Source organism: Podarcis tiliguerta (genome assembly GCF_965153285.1).
Source record: "Podarcis tiliguerta genome assembly, chromosome: 11".
Classification (NCBI taxonomy): domain Eukaryota; kingdom Metazoa; phylum Chordata; class Lepidosauria; order Squamata; family Lacertidae; genus Podarcis; species Podarcis tiliguerta.
This window is the reverse complement of record NC_139544.1, coordinates 27,525,330-27,542,776: the sequence shown is the minus strand read 5'-3', so window position 1 is coordinate 27,542,776 and position 17,447 is coordinate 27,525,330. Positions and strand designations below refer to the sequence as shown.

Here is a 17,447-nt window from a genome sequence, read left to right as displayed (position 1 = left end):
TATAAAGGGCCCCATTACCTTCAGTAGCTTGGGCCTCATCAAACCTAAATCTGTCCCAGAGTGGGACCCATTTTATGGAAGAAGGTGCAAAATAAATGACTTGGAAGGGCTCCTTCCCCACACCTAAAACCAGTTTTCCAACATGAGGGCAAACCTTGTTATTTTAAGGAGCAGCAAGCCAATGTATTGAACACCTCCGCCCCATCTCTTTCTGCTATCGGCCTAATGAAGCATGCTGAGAATAGTTCCACAGTATAAATAAGGTCACTCGTATTTTTTTACATGTGAATACATACATACAAGAGAAGACTCATGGGCGTAGCCAAAGGTGGTGGGCAGGGTGGCAGCTGCCCCCCCCCCCATCAATAAAAATACTTAACTGAGATTCTTCCCCCCCCCCCAACAAAGCCGGCCCTCCCCCAACAAAAATCCTGGCAACGTCTGTGTCTGCAGCCCGTATGTTTTTATAGGAATTAATTGCATATTTTATTTTGGAAAGCAACACATTGAACAACCCAGAAGTAGTATTTCAATGCCTCCTGCCTTGCTGCATTTATTAAGGATTAAAAGCAAAGCAAACAAGAAGGCTCCTCTCGTGTTTTGTGTCTCAACTGTATGTAGGTAAAGCTACAAGCTAGGCGTGGTTTTAGAAACCACAGATCGGCAATTTTGACAAAGCGTTTGCCAAACACTTCTGAGAAATGCGACCTGATGGAATTAGCAATAGTAATTCTAGACATATGCCAACAGATCCAGCAGTGTTAGCAAAAAAGGGAGAACTTTTGGCTGTACATGCAGGACACATTAACACCACATGACCTCAGCCTAGTGGGTGGTACCAGTACCCTTGAGGGAATGAAGGCTTTTTGAGCATCCTCAAAGGTCTCTTAACTAGCACCTGTGAAAAAACATCATTTTTATCAGAGCAGCTCATGAAGGTGGAAGCCAAAACGTTTTACTGTAAATAAAATTAAGATTTCTGTTTAGTCCTTGTAATAAATATGTGCTACAAGATCCAGAGCAAACTTGTCTGAAGCTCTCTTTGTTGTTTTTATTCTCCCATCCCCATATTTGGTAGACATACCATGGTATCCAACTAAGTTCTTCTAAGAGTTAACCCATTTAAACTAATGCCTAAGCCATGTCAATTACTTCTAATGGATCTACTCTTGAGTATAACAGGCATTGGTGACAGCCCATATTGTTGCATCCATCTAAGTAAAAGTCCATTGCTTTCAGTGGGTCTGCAACTTAAGTTGGAGGCCATGCATATTCTGTTAATATTATTACTGTTAAGAATTCCTTTTTTATATAGCGAAATTGATTTGCAGTGGCATTGCTAGGAGCAGGGTTTTTTAATTAAGAGCCTCATAAAATACCTATTTCTCTTTTAAAAAGGTAAAAGACATAGTGAACAAATTCTTACTGAACAAAATATACTTTATTTAGAGACCACACCTTTAAAAAAAAATCATGTATATTTACAATTAAATATAAGATGCAATTTAACCTTCCTATTAATAACAAAGCAGGATGCAGCATCTGAAACGCCTTTTTTTTCTTCCCCAAAACAATGACACTGTTGTGCCAGTGAAAGGTCTGAAAGCAAATGTTTCAAATTGAGGGCATTTCTTTCTTGAGTGTGGACGCCTCTGCCCCAGCTCGGGCTGCCCGCCTTCCCGCATATGGGAATGACTGGAAGTGGATTGGCTGCCAGTGAGCTCATGTATTTATGGATCTCTTTCCCGCTAGTAGCAGCAACAGCAATGTACCACGTAGGCTCCTTCCGTTCGGTGAGATGCTGCTGTTCCCAACGCCACACTTTGTTTTTCTCTCTCCCTCTGCTGACCTGACCGTATTATGTTGGCTCTGCAGAAATGTCGAGCCGCTCTTCCCTTTGCGGGTGCTAATACCCTTTGTTGGTAGGGTTTACTGACGTCACGAGGCAAATGGCTGAGCTCGAAGCTGGGAGCTGCTGAGTTTACGTGCCGGTTTCACCTTCGGCAGCAGCGAGCTGTTGTCACAGAGAGCTAACGCTCATTTTCCACTTGCAGAGAAGGGATCGCTGAATAGGAGGAGGACGGTGGCGGAAGCACCCCACGGCCGTCGACGGGGTGAATGAAACAACCTCAGGAAATGGAGAAAGAATAAACCCAAGCAGCTTTGGATTTATAATGCAAGCAGCTTTTGCAGGATCCACAGTCACCTTGCTCTCCTGCTTTTGGATTTAAGATCATGTACGTGGGTTGTGTTATTTGTTCCTTGAGTATTTCCTGTCTCTGGCAAAAACAAAAACAAAAAACCCCGTGTGCCTTGAGAAAATAATGATGATTCTTGTCGTCACTTGAAAAACATCATTTGCTCCCCCCCCCCTTCTCCCCTTCCCACATTCTCTTCATTTTGTCATAATAGATGTTTGATACCAGCAGATTAAAAACATTGTTTATTTGTAGGTCCGTTCACGTTGTAGCTTTTGGAAATGAAAGAGGTGGCTTTTCCGAGGATGATCAGCAGCGGAGTCTGATTTGGACCTATCTTGGGAGAAGTGCTCTGGTTTCAGAGACTGACAGCAGCTTGTTGTTAAACTCTGCCAACTATGTTAGAAATCCTGCATTCACCGAATATCAAGCCTGTGTGTTTGGAAATGTCAGATTGGTGGTACATGACTGTCCTCTCTGGGTAAGAGACTGTAATATGAAATTAACAGAGCCATCTTAAATGTATTTACACAGGGGTCTAATTGAGTTCCAAGGGGTTTACTTCCTTGTAATTATGCTAATATTGTAGCTTTTCAGTGCAATCCTAATCATGTCTTCTGAAGTAAGTCCTATTGAATTCAGTGGGGCTTACTCCCAGGTAAGTGGAATTAGGATTGCTGCCTTAGTTTGGTCAACTTCTAAACCAGTATAAGGTTCTTAGAATATAGCTTCATAGAAAAAGAGAACTGAAAATTCTATCTTCTGTAAATTACTGCCATTTGAATAAGTTCATTCCTTGAAGAAATGTGAAAAGATCAAAAGAAAGAGGACCATCACCTGCTGTTCCGATATGGAAGTCATGTGTTTCAGAGAATAAACACATCTTGGTGGGTTGAAAAACTGTATTAATGCAGACATTTAGCTGGAACTAATAGAACACTAAAGCAGTTTAAGCAACTAATTTTCTATGAGGCTTTCAGCTTTGAATTTGATTGACAGTTGCATGATTACAAAGTTTTGAAAAGAGTGCATGTTATTTATTTTTGTAATAAGTTGACCATATACCAATTTGGCTCTTAATAGTGTTTCTGGAGTTAGTGATAGGGTCACTTATCAGGAATCATATTTATAACTTTTTGATAAGACCTTGGGTAAATTCTATTGGATCAACTTATGGTTCTGTTAGTAAATTTCATTTATTTTCACTTAAAGAGATTTCCTCCCTACCCTCAATCCTTGTATGCAACATCTTCATTTACAGATATTCTATAAAAAATCATTGCTTCCCAACCACACTTGGGCTGCATCGAAAGCACCACCACCATTTTTGGAGTGTTTGTGTATGCATTTAATAGGAACAATGTGATGTGAGTAAAATGAAAGAGAGGGGAAGAAAGACAGACCTATGCAGTTTAAAATTTAAACATGGGGGCCATGTCTGAAATGGGTGAAGACTGTGGTTCTTTAGAAATTCCTAAATGTTTTGAGATGGTGTACATCAAGGAAAATCTTTCGAGTGACTGAATGGTTGGTTATTTTGGAGTTGACTGGTATCTAAAGATGTAACATACAGTAGATTGTTAACAAGAATCTATTCCCTGAAATTATCTGATGGATATGGAGCACATTCTTTGGGCCTTTTCCAAAAAGCAGCTTATAATTTTGATACCCACCCTCTCTAGTGCCATTATATTTGCAACCCCTTGGAATGGAAGAGGGGTAATCTTGTTGCTGAGCCATAGCCATTTTCAACATATTGGGATAGGTGTTGTATAGCAGAAGTGCACAGTATCTGAAGAGAGTATATGGAAACCAGGAAAAACAAAAAATAATTTAAATGACAGGGCATTTAAAGTACAAAGTGGCACGGGTAGAGTGAGGAGTTACTATTGTGTTACTCTTCACTACATTGTTGTAAGCATTATTAAGTAGAGAAACCATGATCATATAACTTCAGTGCAATAGTTGCTGTTGTAGGGGAGAAACTGAATTTTCATAGTAACTCAGTAATGAAGCTTTATTTTAGGGAACATTCAAATCCGTGAACTGGTGCAGTAGATGAAAAAGGTCCCCTGTATCCCTGGCATATGCATACCACGTGCCCAAAACAATATTGTCTAGGAAGAACTTTCGTTGTGTTAAAAATCCTATTGCTTAAGATAATTCTGGAGAATTTACAGATTTAAAAAGTGAATAATTACAAATAGTGTTAAGATATCTCCTACCTCATGACAAATCCTCAGGACAATGTTTAAAAATTCATTCTGAACTATTAAATCAAGAATGAATAACATGGTCTGGACCTATACCCACAGTTAAAAACATGAAATAGATTGAACAGCTTCACACAAAACATTCATAGTTTGTAGTTTTTCCTGATCATATGTGCAGAACAGTGATTTAAGATCATTACCCTTTCTCAATCTGAGAGTCATCCGCGACTGGACCTAATAGTCAGGGGTCCGTTTACCATTACCTTTACCATTGCGGGATGCAGGTGGTGCTGTGGGTTAAACCACAGAGCCTAGGACTTGCCAATCAGAAGGTCGGCGGTTCGAATCTCTGCGATGGGGTGAGCTCCTGTTGCTCGGTCCCTGCTCCTGCCAACCCAGGAGTTCAAAAGCACAAAGTGCAAGTAGATGAATAGGTACCACTCCGGTGGGAAGGTAAACAGTGTTTCCATGCGCTGCTCTGGTTCGCCAGAAGCGGCTTAGTCATGCTGGTCACATGACCCGGAAGCTGTACGCCGACTCCCTCGGCCAATAAAGTGAGATCAGCGCCACAACCCCAGAGTCGTCCGCGACTGGACCTAATGGTCAGGGGTCCCTTTACCTTTATCCTTTCTCAATCTGTGCTGTGCAATGATTAGTATATGCATACATATGTTTGTGTATGGAAACATGCAGAGACAACTGACAGTCAACATTATTGATTCATCTGACCTTGCATTTACTGTCTGGAACATAGTGTCATCAAGTTGGCTTACTTCTGCTATTTATTATTAGTGTTGAAAACTAGTATTTTATGCACATCTCAAATTGTTTGACTAAACAGCACATTCCTATATGTGTCTACTTAGAAATAAACTAACTCTTAGGTGTGTAGGTATACAATTGCAGTGTCAGCTTTCTTCAGGCATAATGTTTTTTGCAGCAATTTATCTGAGCTTTCCAGATACTTACAAGTCAGGCAGCAACTCCCAAAATTGCCATGTTGATCAGTCTAGCTCTAGTACAATGCGGTAGAAATATTGGCACACATAGGATAATTAATGTTGTGCAAGAGTAGCAACAATAGCTCCAAATCCTATGGGTAAGAGGTACTTTTTAGATATAAAATACTTCCATTGTTGTTAACTTGTTTTGCAAGTAAAGCAAACAAGTGAGACCTGTAACAGACCATTGCAGCATTAATTGTGCCTGTTTAGTGTTCAGTCAGTTACTCATGCCCTTTGCCAGGGAACACTTTCTCTCCCTCTTCCACCCAGTCAACATTCTGTTGCACTGAGCATGCTCAGTCCTCACTGGACTATTTTTGGGGTTCCCTCCCTTGGGGTTTCCCCCTAAAGTTGTGGTTTTTTGTTTTGTTTTGCTTTTGCACTTTTGCAAATCTTGCCGTTTCCCTCTTCCTTGTGTATGGATGGTGCTGCTTTGGCTGCACAAGGATCCACATCTATCTCTGAACTTCTGAAATGGAGGGAATTGATATCTAGATGGACCTAACTATCATGGCCTAAGAAGTATGTTAAGGTTCCTAATGTGCCTGCAGAAGTCTGGGATTTCAGCATAGTTGCTCTCTAATTGGGCAAATATTTGGTCAACATTTAGAATGGTGGGGTGAAGAATGTACAGAGATATGCCTGTGAATTAACACTTCTCAGTACATTCATTCACTAATCAAGTTTTAATGCATTAATTTTGGTTTTATTAATCTTCCAGGTCTTGTTTTCTGTGTCTTCGATTTTCACATTTCTCTATTCCTTCTCCTTTGAATGTAGTTTTCTGTTCTGTTCCCGTCCTGCGTTTACTTCCCACAGATCTAAACATTCTGAATTTATCTCCTTCTCTATTTTGTCTAGTGTTATTTACAATGTTGGGAAGTCTAATGCTAATCTCAAATTGTTGTGCTATTTCTGCACTTCTGCAGACTGGAATTTTACAAACTGAAAAATAAGGAGAGCAGGAGATTACTCTGAAAGCCTTTCATCAGCTAGTAATAAGTATACATTGCATAAGAAGCAAGGACATTGGACTGGCCTTTCCATTCTCTAGTAGTGAACTTTCCAGAATACAACTGGAGAAACAAATGTAGAATATCCGGTGGCCTCTGCTTGTAAGAATAAACAAAAGATTGTCATTCTCCATACTTGGGCATTCAGAATTTTATTATAATAATTGAAATAAGAGAATGGGGGAAAGTGCCAGTCAAAGGAAGTACTGGAATGCAGATTATTGTATGCTGGGAATGTGTAGGCTGGAACAAGCTCAAATAATAGTAAAGTATCTCACAGAGGAAAAATAAGCCAAGTTCTCTTCTATAACACTATAGTTGGTTAGTTCTTTATTAAAAGAAAGTTTGGGCATACATTAAAAAATTAGTAAGTACTTCATTTGGATTTGAATGATTTCTCCCATTTTTATGGCTACAAATGTTACTGATATTCAGAAAAGAAGACACATTTATTTAAATTATGATTAGTATTCATACGGTACAACCATGCCAGGGATATTATGCCTAGATTAAGCTCTCAGTAGTGCAGGTGACTTTGAATTATACCTTCCCATTAATTTCTTTAAAAGGCAGCATTTTAAAAAACGAACCTCATGTGTTTTTGTTATATTCGTACCTGTGAACAGATTGTTGTAGCTACAATTTACTAGAAATTAAAAACAATTTTGCTGCATAAAGATTCCTTATAATTAATCCACCAGTAAACACAACAACCAGAGGTTCTAAAACCATACTGAATGTTGGTCTTTGAGTTGGGAGGTCTAGATCCAAATTGCTGTGCACCTATTAACTCACCAATTAGTGTCATGCACTCAGTTCCCTATCACTAAAGTGGAAATATCGAAGACAGGGTTACTGCAAAAATGAATGAGATGAAGTTTAGAGGTAATTTTTCATAGTAATGAATTTGTTAATTCTGGGTATCTCTATGCAAATAGCTTTAAAGTAAAAACAAACAAAACTGTGACTACAAATTCTGTTCTTGACTTTAGCAACCATTCAGTTCATCATAAAAAATCACTCTTTCGTATTACTTTTGTGTGGAGGACTGTTTTGCCAGTTGCTCTTGATCCATAGAAAATGGAATTTAGCTCCATCTTTTTGTTTTGTATAGGATATTTTTGACAGTGACTGGTACACATCTCGGAACCTTATTGGAGAAGCAGATATCATTGTGATTAAATACTCTGTAAATGACAAGTCTTCATTTCAAGAAGTAAAGGACATTTATGCACCACTGATAAAAAAAGCATTAAACCACTGTTCAATTCCTGTCATAATTTCTGCTGTTGGTGCAAGACAAAACGGTATGTGCTGGAGCTCATCTTATAAACAGCTGAGGTATCGATATGAGACTAAGTGTTGGGTTAATCATGGTGGGGGAAAACTGTGCTGTTAGTTCAATCATGATACGCTTAATGTTTGGTCACAAAACATTTGTACTGTTGGTTAGATTTGTTATAGTCAAGAGACTTGTTCCAGAATTGCACTTCTACATGGTTGGTAAAGCACTTAGGTTTGTGTACTCTTGTGCTGTTACTGGGGCTAAGCCAGGAAATGCAAGTTTGCCAAATTTAGTTGGTTTCAGAATTGCCGCTTTTGATATGTTTCAGCAGACTCCTGTGCACATTGACTTGAAAGTAAGCCCCAGAGTGTTCAGTGGGGCTTATACCTTAGTAAGTGTGGGTAAGATTGCAACATTAAAATGCTTATTGACATTGCATATCAGTCATCAGCTTGGAAAATTCTTTACATTGTTAGCATTACTTGCCAAACATTTGCCTACTCTTTCACAGTATCAGTTCTGTGTGTAACAGGTAACTTCCTAACATCATTTCCTTTCCTTAGTATAGACTTTACATACTGTAGGTCAATCCCAGTAGCTAAGGGATTCCATTAAAAGGGCATACCTCTGTCACCTTTGCATTCAGAAGTTGAAGTCATGCAGGCTGTATTGTCTGTGCCGAAGCCACATTGGTACCTGTCAGGTGTGTGGTCTGCTGGGTTCCCACAGACTGTGTAGGAGCTTAACTTATTTGAGTGGATCCTGCACAGTTGCAATTACATTAAAATGATCCAGCAGGGCTGATCAAAAGTGCCTGCCCCATGAAATTGGCATCCTCTCCTGATACTTCTCTGGTTAGAACCGAAAATATTATTTGCTGCCCAAGTGGGAGCCACTCGTGAACAAGTTATTTAAAGGGTGCCTGATGTGTTCGACTTGAACTTGGACTGAGGCTTTAATCCCTTTTGAGCTATGAAGCTCTGGGCAAATCCCTGCCTATTATCCCACTGCACAAATTTGTTAGGTGAAATTTATGCTCTGGCTGATGAAACAATGAATGCCATCTTCTGAAAAATTGGTAAACATGGTAAAAAATGATTTTGCACATTTGATTTCTACAGCTCTCTCTCATGTATGTGAAGATCTGTTCTGAATCTCATCGCCCTTAGCTTTTGCATGAGCAGAGTCCATTGTCATAACTTTAGCTGTGCCATTGTTTCTCAAGCTTCTAATAGCTGAGATACAGATTTGAGCCCTTACTCATGAAACGGTTTACTCAGCATGGCCCAGAGTAGTGTTACTTTATGTCTCCATTTTGGTATGCCTCATGGGTAATTTTGCTGTGCATCTGTATCATGAGCAACTGAATGATCCAAACACATCTGTGGCAAAATTACCCTGCTCTCAGAGGAAACTGAAGGAGGCTTGTCTAGAGCATTTATTCAGGCAGAGGCATAGTGGGTAGCATCTTTGAGTGTATTTCAGGTTGACAGGAAAATTGAAATTTTAACATAATGTATTTATTGTGGCATAGTGACAGGCATATTAGCGTTCCTGCCCCCTAGAATGTTGTTTGGGCGTTTATGAGCTATGCACTTTTAGTTTTAATGATGTTTAATGAATTCTGATGAAGGCATTATTTGTGTGAAATCTGATACAGTGTAAAAAAATGAAAAAAAAGTTTTTGTTTCTTCCTTACTTCTGGTACCTTCCAAGCTAATGTGATTATTGGAAAGTAGTAGCATCAGAGTACCGTAGTCTGTAATTTCTTATTGGGAAGCATTTGTTTAAAAGTTTATTCATTATACAATTACTTAATACATTGCCATGTTTTTGTCCATTATATTATTGTAAGTTGCAGCTACTTTTAAGTGTTTTTTTAAAATATAGTTGTTGTAATGCAGTCCACTGAATTCTTAAGCTTTGTTGCATTATGGGTCCCAATACCTTGCAGACCATTTCCATATGGTAGACTATTTGAAATGCTTTTTAATTAAAACTATGATGCCACTGTACTGAACAGCAACATGAAGGAAAAGGGAAAACTTTTCCAGATTAAATTTGTGTAAAAAAGGAGAACATGTACAAGAATGAAACTTCTTGGTATGGTCACACTGTTAATAAACAGGCTATTCCACTTTATCTGAAAACATGCCATCATATTCAACAATAGTTTCTACCATAGTAAGATTGTAATAATATGAACCAGTTTGATATTCATCATACTTATTATTTAAAAGGCTGCAATTTATCCTCATTGATGTAATACCTGATTCCCAATTGAAATTTCTTTACTGGAATACTTGTGGGCAGTTAACACTAAAAGTATAAAAAAGGTTGTGTTGCATGTTAGCCAAACTCTATGAAGTAAACCTTGAAAATTATCCATAGGTAATGATGCTTGGTGAAAATGTATTGATGTCTCAAATTTCTCTCTCTCTGCATTTATATATACAGATCTATGTTCTATCAAACTGAATTATACTCAGAATAGACCCATTAAAATTATTGGACCCAAGTTAGTCATGTCCATTAATTTCAGTGGGTCTGCTTTGACTATGCCTACCATTTCATCCAACCTTATATTTGTCATTTTTGTCATGCTTTTGCAAGGCAATAACTTATTTGGAGTAGTTGATAATCAGTATATAAATGACCCAAGAGAGATTATTTCAGTGTGACTGCACCACTGCTTTTACAGTAAGAACTGTCAGTAGATAGCAGTCTTCTCTTTCATGAAATATTATCTGATGTGGTTCATAGGCAATTTGATATATCCTAGAGCATACTAGAGATTAAATTTAGGGGGCAAGAAGATCTTGTCTTTTTGAATATCAGTCCCATGTACACTGATAATACAATATAATAATGCACTTAAATATTTTTATTTATAACAGCACAAGTTTGTTTTCTATGGGAACCTTTTTCCTTCAGTTAACAATGAAAATAACAGATAATGCTGTCTGCAGTGCCTTGTTTACTCTGTCTGTGGTTCTACTGACACTGCTTAGTAAGGAATGCAGAATTCTTGTGTAATATCATGCTGACTGCAATTTAGAGGACATTGTGGTCTGGCAAATGTCCTTGCAAAGTGTTACAAGCTTTCCTCATTATTTGCCTTATGATTTATAATGGCCTACCATTGAAACTTGCCTTAAATTTTTGAAACTTTTGATAAATTGAAAAGTGAAGTGAAAATAACAAGACGCTTAATTTCATTTTGGAGGGGGGAATACTGTGTCATGCACATTAATCATTTTGGCAAGCCATATTTGCATTTCAGGAGGGATCTTTGTAGAAAGCCTTGATGCAACCTTAGCTGTTATACATCAGACAAACAGCGAATAACAAGATAAGGGGTAGTATTCAGTGCTAGTCCTACTCAGAGTAGACCTGTTGAAGTAAATGTACATTGCTAGGTTCATTAATTTCAGTGGATCTACGCTGAGTAGGATTTAGTTGAATACAGCCCATGTTCAAAAATAGCTTGCAATAAGAAAAGTAAGATATAATTTACATGAAAGTTCTTGTTTAATTCTTGTTAGAGTAGCTCTGCATTTGTAGTTGCATTATTTATGCTGTTAATAGATTTAAAAATCTTACCTTTTGTTGAACACGCTATTAATTCCTTAGTATAATTTTGAAGCTACTGAAGAAGAGCCAATGTAATTAAAATATTTTGCATAATTTGTTTTCTCAGAAGTTCCCTGCACTTGTCCTTTGTGCATCTCAGACAGAGGGAGCTGTGTTACAGCTTCTGAAGGGATTCAGCTTGCTAAAGAACTTGGAGCTACTTATTTGGAACTGCACAGTCTCAATGATTTCTACATAGGAAAATATTTTGGAGGAGTGGTAAGTAGAAAAGAATCTCAGAATGATCACATGGTAAGATTTCAAATATCTTTTGAAATTTGGACTATGATTTTTTTTGGACGGATATGGACATTGGCTACTCAGGATCACAGCCTCTGCTCCTCAGACCTGAAGTCCACTGGATGACATAGGTCAAATATATATATATATCTGTTTCGTACACTATCCCCACAAAGAGCCAACATGGTGTAGTGGTTAAAGTGTTGTATTAGGACCAGGGAGAAGAGAGTTCAAATCGCCACCCAGCTGTGAAGCTGGGTCAGTCACTCCCTCTTAGCCTAATATGCTTCACAAGGTTATTAAGAGGATAAAATGGGAAGGGGGAGAATCTTGTATGACACCTTGAGCTCCTTGAAGGAAAGATGGGATATAAATGTGGCAACTCATTATGACAGATTAAACTTTAGCTTAAAGCTATTGGACAGAGTTGTTGCAAGGGTAAATTGTATAAGTGAAATAAACGGTGTAATTGGAACATTTTGCTCAAGATACCACAGGAAATCGTATTAGGAAGTGGGGATATTTTCACTGACAACAGTCTTGCACTGCCTCTTCTCCAAGCCATTTTTAAGGCCACCTCCTTCATTGTTCAAAGTCCACTATTTTGGAAGGAGAAAGTCTACATGTACAGTGGTACCTCGGGTTACAGATGCTTCAGGTTACAGACGCTTCAAGTTACAGACTCAGCTAACCCAGATATAGTACCTCAGGTTAAGAACTTTGCTTCAGGATGAGAACAGAAATTGTGCGGTGGCGGCGTGGCAGCAGCGGGAGGCCCCATTAGCTAAAGTGGTACCTCAGGTTAAGAACAGTTTCAGGTTAAGAACGGACCTCCAGAACGAATTAAGTTCTTAACCCGAGGTACCACTGTAATGAATAGTACTTGGAGGAGTGGAACTAAATTAAATTGAAATGCAGCAAAAGTTTTTGAGCGCTATCGTGAACGTGCTTTCTGAAACACAAGTGCATTTGAGTTCAGTGGGACTTGCTCCTAGTATGTGAGTATAGTATTACGCCCTTAATCTGGACCCATTTCGTACAGTTGCAATATGTAAGAAGTGCTGTTGTTGCATACTCCTAGCTGGGGCAACGCTGATGCTGATTAGTATTGGACTTACTGGCGCGTTGCGCTAGGGCGCTGGCCTCTCGGGGGCGCCCCAGTGAGTGGGGGAGCTGTGCGGCTTTGCCGGCGGCCTCCCCTTTCCCTGCACACCCGCCAGCTGTGCCCCATCAATCATATGGCTGGCGGGCATGCAGCTTGCCTCCCAAGCCTCCGTGGGAGGAGAGCGATCCCCACAGAGGCTTGGGAAAAGGTCAACAACTCTGGGAAATGGAGGGGGGCTGCGCACCGTAGGTATTTTTGCACCAGATATGCTTAAGACGGCCCTGTCAGAGCCCATCTGTGCTCTCTTTTCTGAGTGTCTGGGCAAGACCTGCAGGCTCCTCTGGGAGCCTTTGCAATAGAACCCAGTCACTTGCTGGCGGGCCATCCCCAGTGGGTGGTGGTGCTATTAGAAGTGTGAGGGCTCAGATGGAAGAAAGAGAAGAGGCAGGGTGAGAGTTGCAGGAGGAGGAAAAAGGAAGGGAGGGTGGAAGAAGGCAGAAGGGAAAGCAGGAACCAGAGGGAGGGAGGAAAGCAGGCAGATGGACCAATGGAGGAGGAGGGGAGGTGGTGCAGAGCAGACCCAACTCCAGTGGCCAAGGAGGAAACAACTGGCAGAGTGCAATAGGTGATGAAAAGCAAAGTTTTTGAATTTTGGGTCCATGGTCTCTCCTTGCTTCAGAGAGATATCTCCTCAATATATCTCTTCAGAGGGGTGGTGCTGATACATCTCCTTGCCAAGGTCACAAAGGAGCCTAGGTACACCTCTGGTAGCAGTGGGCCTAAGCACATGTGCATCACCAACCTGTCCTTTCTCATCCCAGTCTTGGCAAACAGCAGCTTTGAGGCTGGTACAGTGGCAATTCCCTCACATGCCACAACTAGTTTAAAAATGATTTAGGCTGCAGTTATATGCACATTTTCCTGGTAATTAATCTCACGGAAGGCTTTCTTCTGAGTAGACATTCAGAGAATTGGGCTATTAATTTAAAAGGTCTCTAAAGTGATAAATAGTTCATTTCAGTTCATTAATTACATTAGCCATTGGCTAGCCATATCAGATTTTTTTAAAGAAATGGTTTGAATGGATACAGATTACACCCAAGATCATAGAGCAAATGACATTCTCAAATGAATCACTGTCTTGAAAACAGTAGCAATAGATTCCAAATTATTTCTGGGAAACAATATTTAGTGCCATTAATGGATTTGCCAATCTTAATTGTGTATTGGAAGTGAGCCTGTTTTAAGATTTCTGCAGTTTGGTTTGCAGTCAGTAGGCACTTTAGTTTGTCTGTTGAATCAGCTACTTTAAAAATGAACTTCAATAGACGTTCAGTTTCTCCCATGGAAAACAGGATAGTTAATGTGCAAAGTAGTAATTTAGCTGTGAGGGAGCTAATTGAATACATATTATGTTGATTTGTTATTGTTTTTAAATTAACATCTGTGAGAGCTGTCCTCATTTGCTTGGCTTTGCCTACTAAATTTATTCTATAAGCACTTTGGGCATGGTGTTCCTTCCTTGTACTAATTTCTATTAGTGTTATTTTGAAGTAGGAATGATAAAGGCTGATCTTTTAAAGATTGGTTGGTATAATAAACAATATCTCACTTCATCAAGTTTGGATGATTTTCATGTTCTTCCTTCAGAGAGGCTTATGAGGCCCCCATTGCTGCACCAAGGAGGCTCAGTGCACAATACAGCACCTAGCAGAACTATGGCAAGGCACTCATAAGCATGGGCACAGGGACTGGCATGTACCTGTGAGCTCTAGAGTCTACTTCCATACAGAGAGGGCCAGCTCTGCAGCCTGTCCAGTGTATGCAAATCTATGGACTAGATTATGTTCTTTCTTAGTTGCTAACTTTGTATCAAATTTTACTTCTTTACTTGCAAGTAAATGCCTCTGTGGTTTGGTCTTGGGCGGGAGCCAGAATAGTCCTCTCTTGCATTGGGCACCCTATACACCCTTTACATAAAAGGCCTTCCTACAAAACGTTTTCAAAGAATCTTTAAAATTTCAAAGAGCAGGAGGCTTACTTCATTTCCACTAGCAGGGAATTCCATAATAGACATAGAGGCTGCTGGAGGAAATGCCCTGTTTCTTGTACTCGGCAGATGAGGCTAATTTAATGGGAGAAAGGGTAAAAAACCACATGGAGATTTGGACTCTTGGTCAGTTCTGGTCAGTTCTGAAACAGCCAAACTCCCTGCCACTAACATCAAACTAACTCCACTAACATAGGAGTCATCCTTTCTGCTTTGCTTAATATCTTCTAAATGTTCAGTGCTCCTGCTTTTGTATGAAAAGGTACATAAGAAATTTGTTATCTTTCTAATTGATTAAAGTGTCCAGTCAGCATTTAACCATAATTGATCTGCAGTGGCTTCTTAAATAAATCTAAGAAGGTTAAGTAAATATATATGTGTATATTTTATTTTAGCTGGAATATTTTATGATACAAAGCTTGAATCAGAAATCATCTGAAAAAATGAAGAAAAGGAAAAAAAGCCATAAGTGCCATGGAGTTAAGCCACCTCAACTTGATCAGCCAGGTATAATTTCCAACAGAGCACATCTAAGTGACAGCAGATGGAGGGAGAATTTTATCAATTTTAAAGCCCTGCTGGCCTGTGCTGTCAGGGGTGGGGGGCTTCTTTTTATGGTTCTTTTGAGTGTGTTTTTGACAAACCCTCCCATTTCAATGGAAGAGAAACTAACACAGTAGCTCTATACTTGTGTAGTTGATGGGTCTGATCTTAGGATCACTCAGGGGGATGGAGGGCTCTGGTAGACCATAGGCTGCCCTATGCCTGGAATGCCCTGTTTTGGGACTACGGTAACTCCTGGCAGGCTTGCTGTAGCAGAGGGGCTTCAGGGCCTAGAGGAAAGTATGAGCTACAACAAATAATTATAGCACTGGTGCCAGGCTCTGAATAGATGCCAGCTGTAAGTTCTCTGGCACCTAACAGCTTTTGTTATTCATGCTTCACTGGTATTATTTTCCACCCCACCCCACCATCCTCTACTGGCCAGATGGCAAAAGAGCCCTGGCCCATAATGAGGAATCAGGTGAGTTTTTTGAACTCTGATTACGTTAAGTGCATGGCTGCTGTCAAAAATGCTGTGTAGCTCCTCAGACTCCTCTGGCATCTAGTACAATTTACCCTGACATCAGAATGTTCTGCATTTTTTTCACTATTACAAGCAGTTGCTGGTGATGTTCAGTATAAAACGTAGTTTGGCCTTTGTGAGTATGCAGCCTTTTATCTTCACAGTCCTTTGGCTATATCGTTTAAAACAACTGAAGTTCAAGCAATTCTCCAATTATTAATTTCAGAAACATTAATTTTTTAGTAAATGTTTTTACAGTTTGTATTAACCGGAGAAGTTAGAGAAATTGGGCTTCCTTTGATGGCCAAAGTGTAGTAAAGAGAAATGTATTTAGGGCAGTTAGGAAAACACTGTTATGTCCTCATTTAATCCAGTCCCAGGGAATAAAAATGCTTTTGTTTGCATTGTGCTTAGTGCAAATTTGGAGTTACAAACAGTTTATTCATGATTTCTATTTTTTTGGTTTTGTTTTAGAAAAAATGCCAATCTTAAAAGGTGAAGCCTCGCATTATGACTCCGATTTACATAACCTGCTGTTCTGTTGCCAGTGTGCAGATGTGGTATTTTATTCTGAAGACTTGAAGGAAGTAGCAGAAGCTCACAGGATTGTTTTGTGCTCTGTTAGCCATGTGTTCATGTTACTTTTTAATGTGAAGAGTCCAGCAGACATTCAGGATTCCTCCATCATTCGAACTGCGCAGACCCTCTTTGCAGCAAACCGGCAAGCTGTGCTTCCTGTTTTAAACCACAACTCATCATGCAACTCACCAGTAAGAGTCATTGTTAAAGACTCTTTCTTCTGTTCTTGTTTGTCAGACATTCTGCACTTCATTTACTCAGGTATCCTGTCAGAATGGTTCTGGCTGTTTTTTGTCTTTTAGCAAGAAAGAGCTAACCTACTGCAATGGGGCTGCATACAATCTCGCTAGAGGCCTAGTTCTCGTTGTTGTAATAAATCTGCACCTGAACTTAACCACTTCAGACTTGAAGTAGATGCATACAGATTACTAGCACGTCAGGGAGTAGACTATCTGAAAACTTTTCTTCCAAATGTCTGGTGTTCTTTTATGTAGGGATTTTTTTTTAATGAAGGAGATTTCAGTGGGAAGTGTAAATGTTGCCAGAACTTTTGTTTTCAAAATTTAAGTTGGTTGGGCACCAGACTATCTCGTTCAAGTCATTTTTGTTGTTTTCTGATTGTTACATATTTTAAGAACTTTTGCTGAATAGTGGTGATGGAGTGATATTGATGACCAAACTTGGAGATGATAGACTTTGGCACTTGGTTACTCTACTAAGGAGGTGCAATAAAGCAATCCACCAAGCTATTGCAGTCAAGAGCCTTTGAAGAAGGAAACAAACAAACAAAATGGAAATAGTGCAGTGGCACTGTTTGGTGGATTGTACCCAATTTTACTGCCCTAAGAGTCCTTAAACTTGTGTGCTCCTGTCTACACATGGAGTTCTTGCTCTTGAAAGGACTGTTCCTTTCAGTGTGTTTGAGGACAATTCCAGTCACATGCCTATTGGGTTTATTGCACTGGGTGGGGCTGCCATATTCTCCAGGAAATCTGTTTATGCATCAAAACACATGCAGAACTCTGAATCTAGGTGGCATGTCTAAATGTATATTTTCTTCC

General features: G+C 39.5%; 1 protein-coding gene across 6 annotated transcripts in view; it reads left to right on the top strand.

Annotated features, from left to right (window-relative positions):
- The window catches only part of RHOBTB3 (Rho related BTB domain containing 3), a 34,061-nt gene that overhangs the window by 569 nt on the left and 16,045 nt on the right, over positions 1-17,447 (top strand). For 3 of the 6 annotated variants that reach the window (XM_083404044.1, XM_083404045.1, XM_083404043.1), the window contains exons 2-7: positions 2,055-2,237; positions 2,454-2,679; positions 7,543-7,735; positions 11,414-11,565; positions 15,137-15,248; positions 16,282-16,647. In XM_083404044.1, the coding sequence (XP_083260170.1) occupies positions 2,236-2,237; positions 2,454-2,679; positions 7,543-7,735; positions 11,414-11,565; positions 15,137-15,248; positions 16,282-16,647 (1,051 nt within the window). In that variant the 5' untranslated portion in view covers positions 2,055-2,235. Of the gene's footprint in view, positions 1-407; positions 2,238-2,453; positions 2,680-7,542; positions 7,736-11,413; positions 11,566-15,136; positions 15,249-16,281; positions 16,648-17,447 lie in introns of those variants that run through there. The other 3 variants (XM_083404042.1, XM_083404047.1, XM_083404046.1) reach the window with 2 other exon arrangements.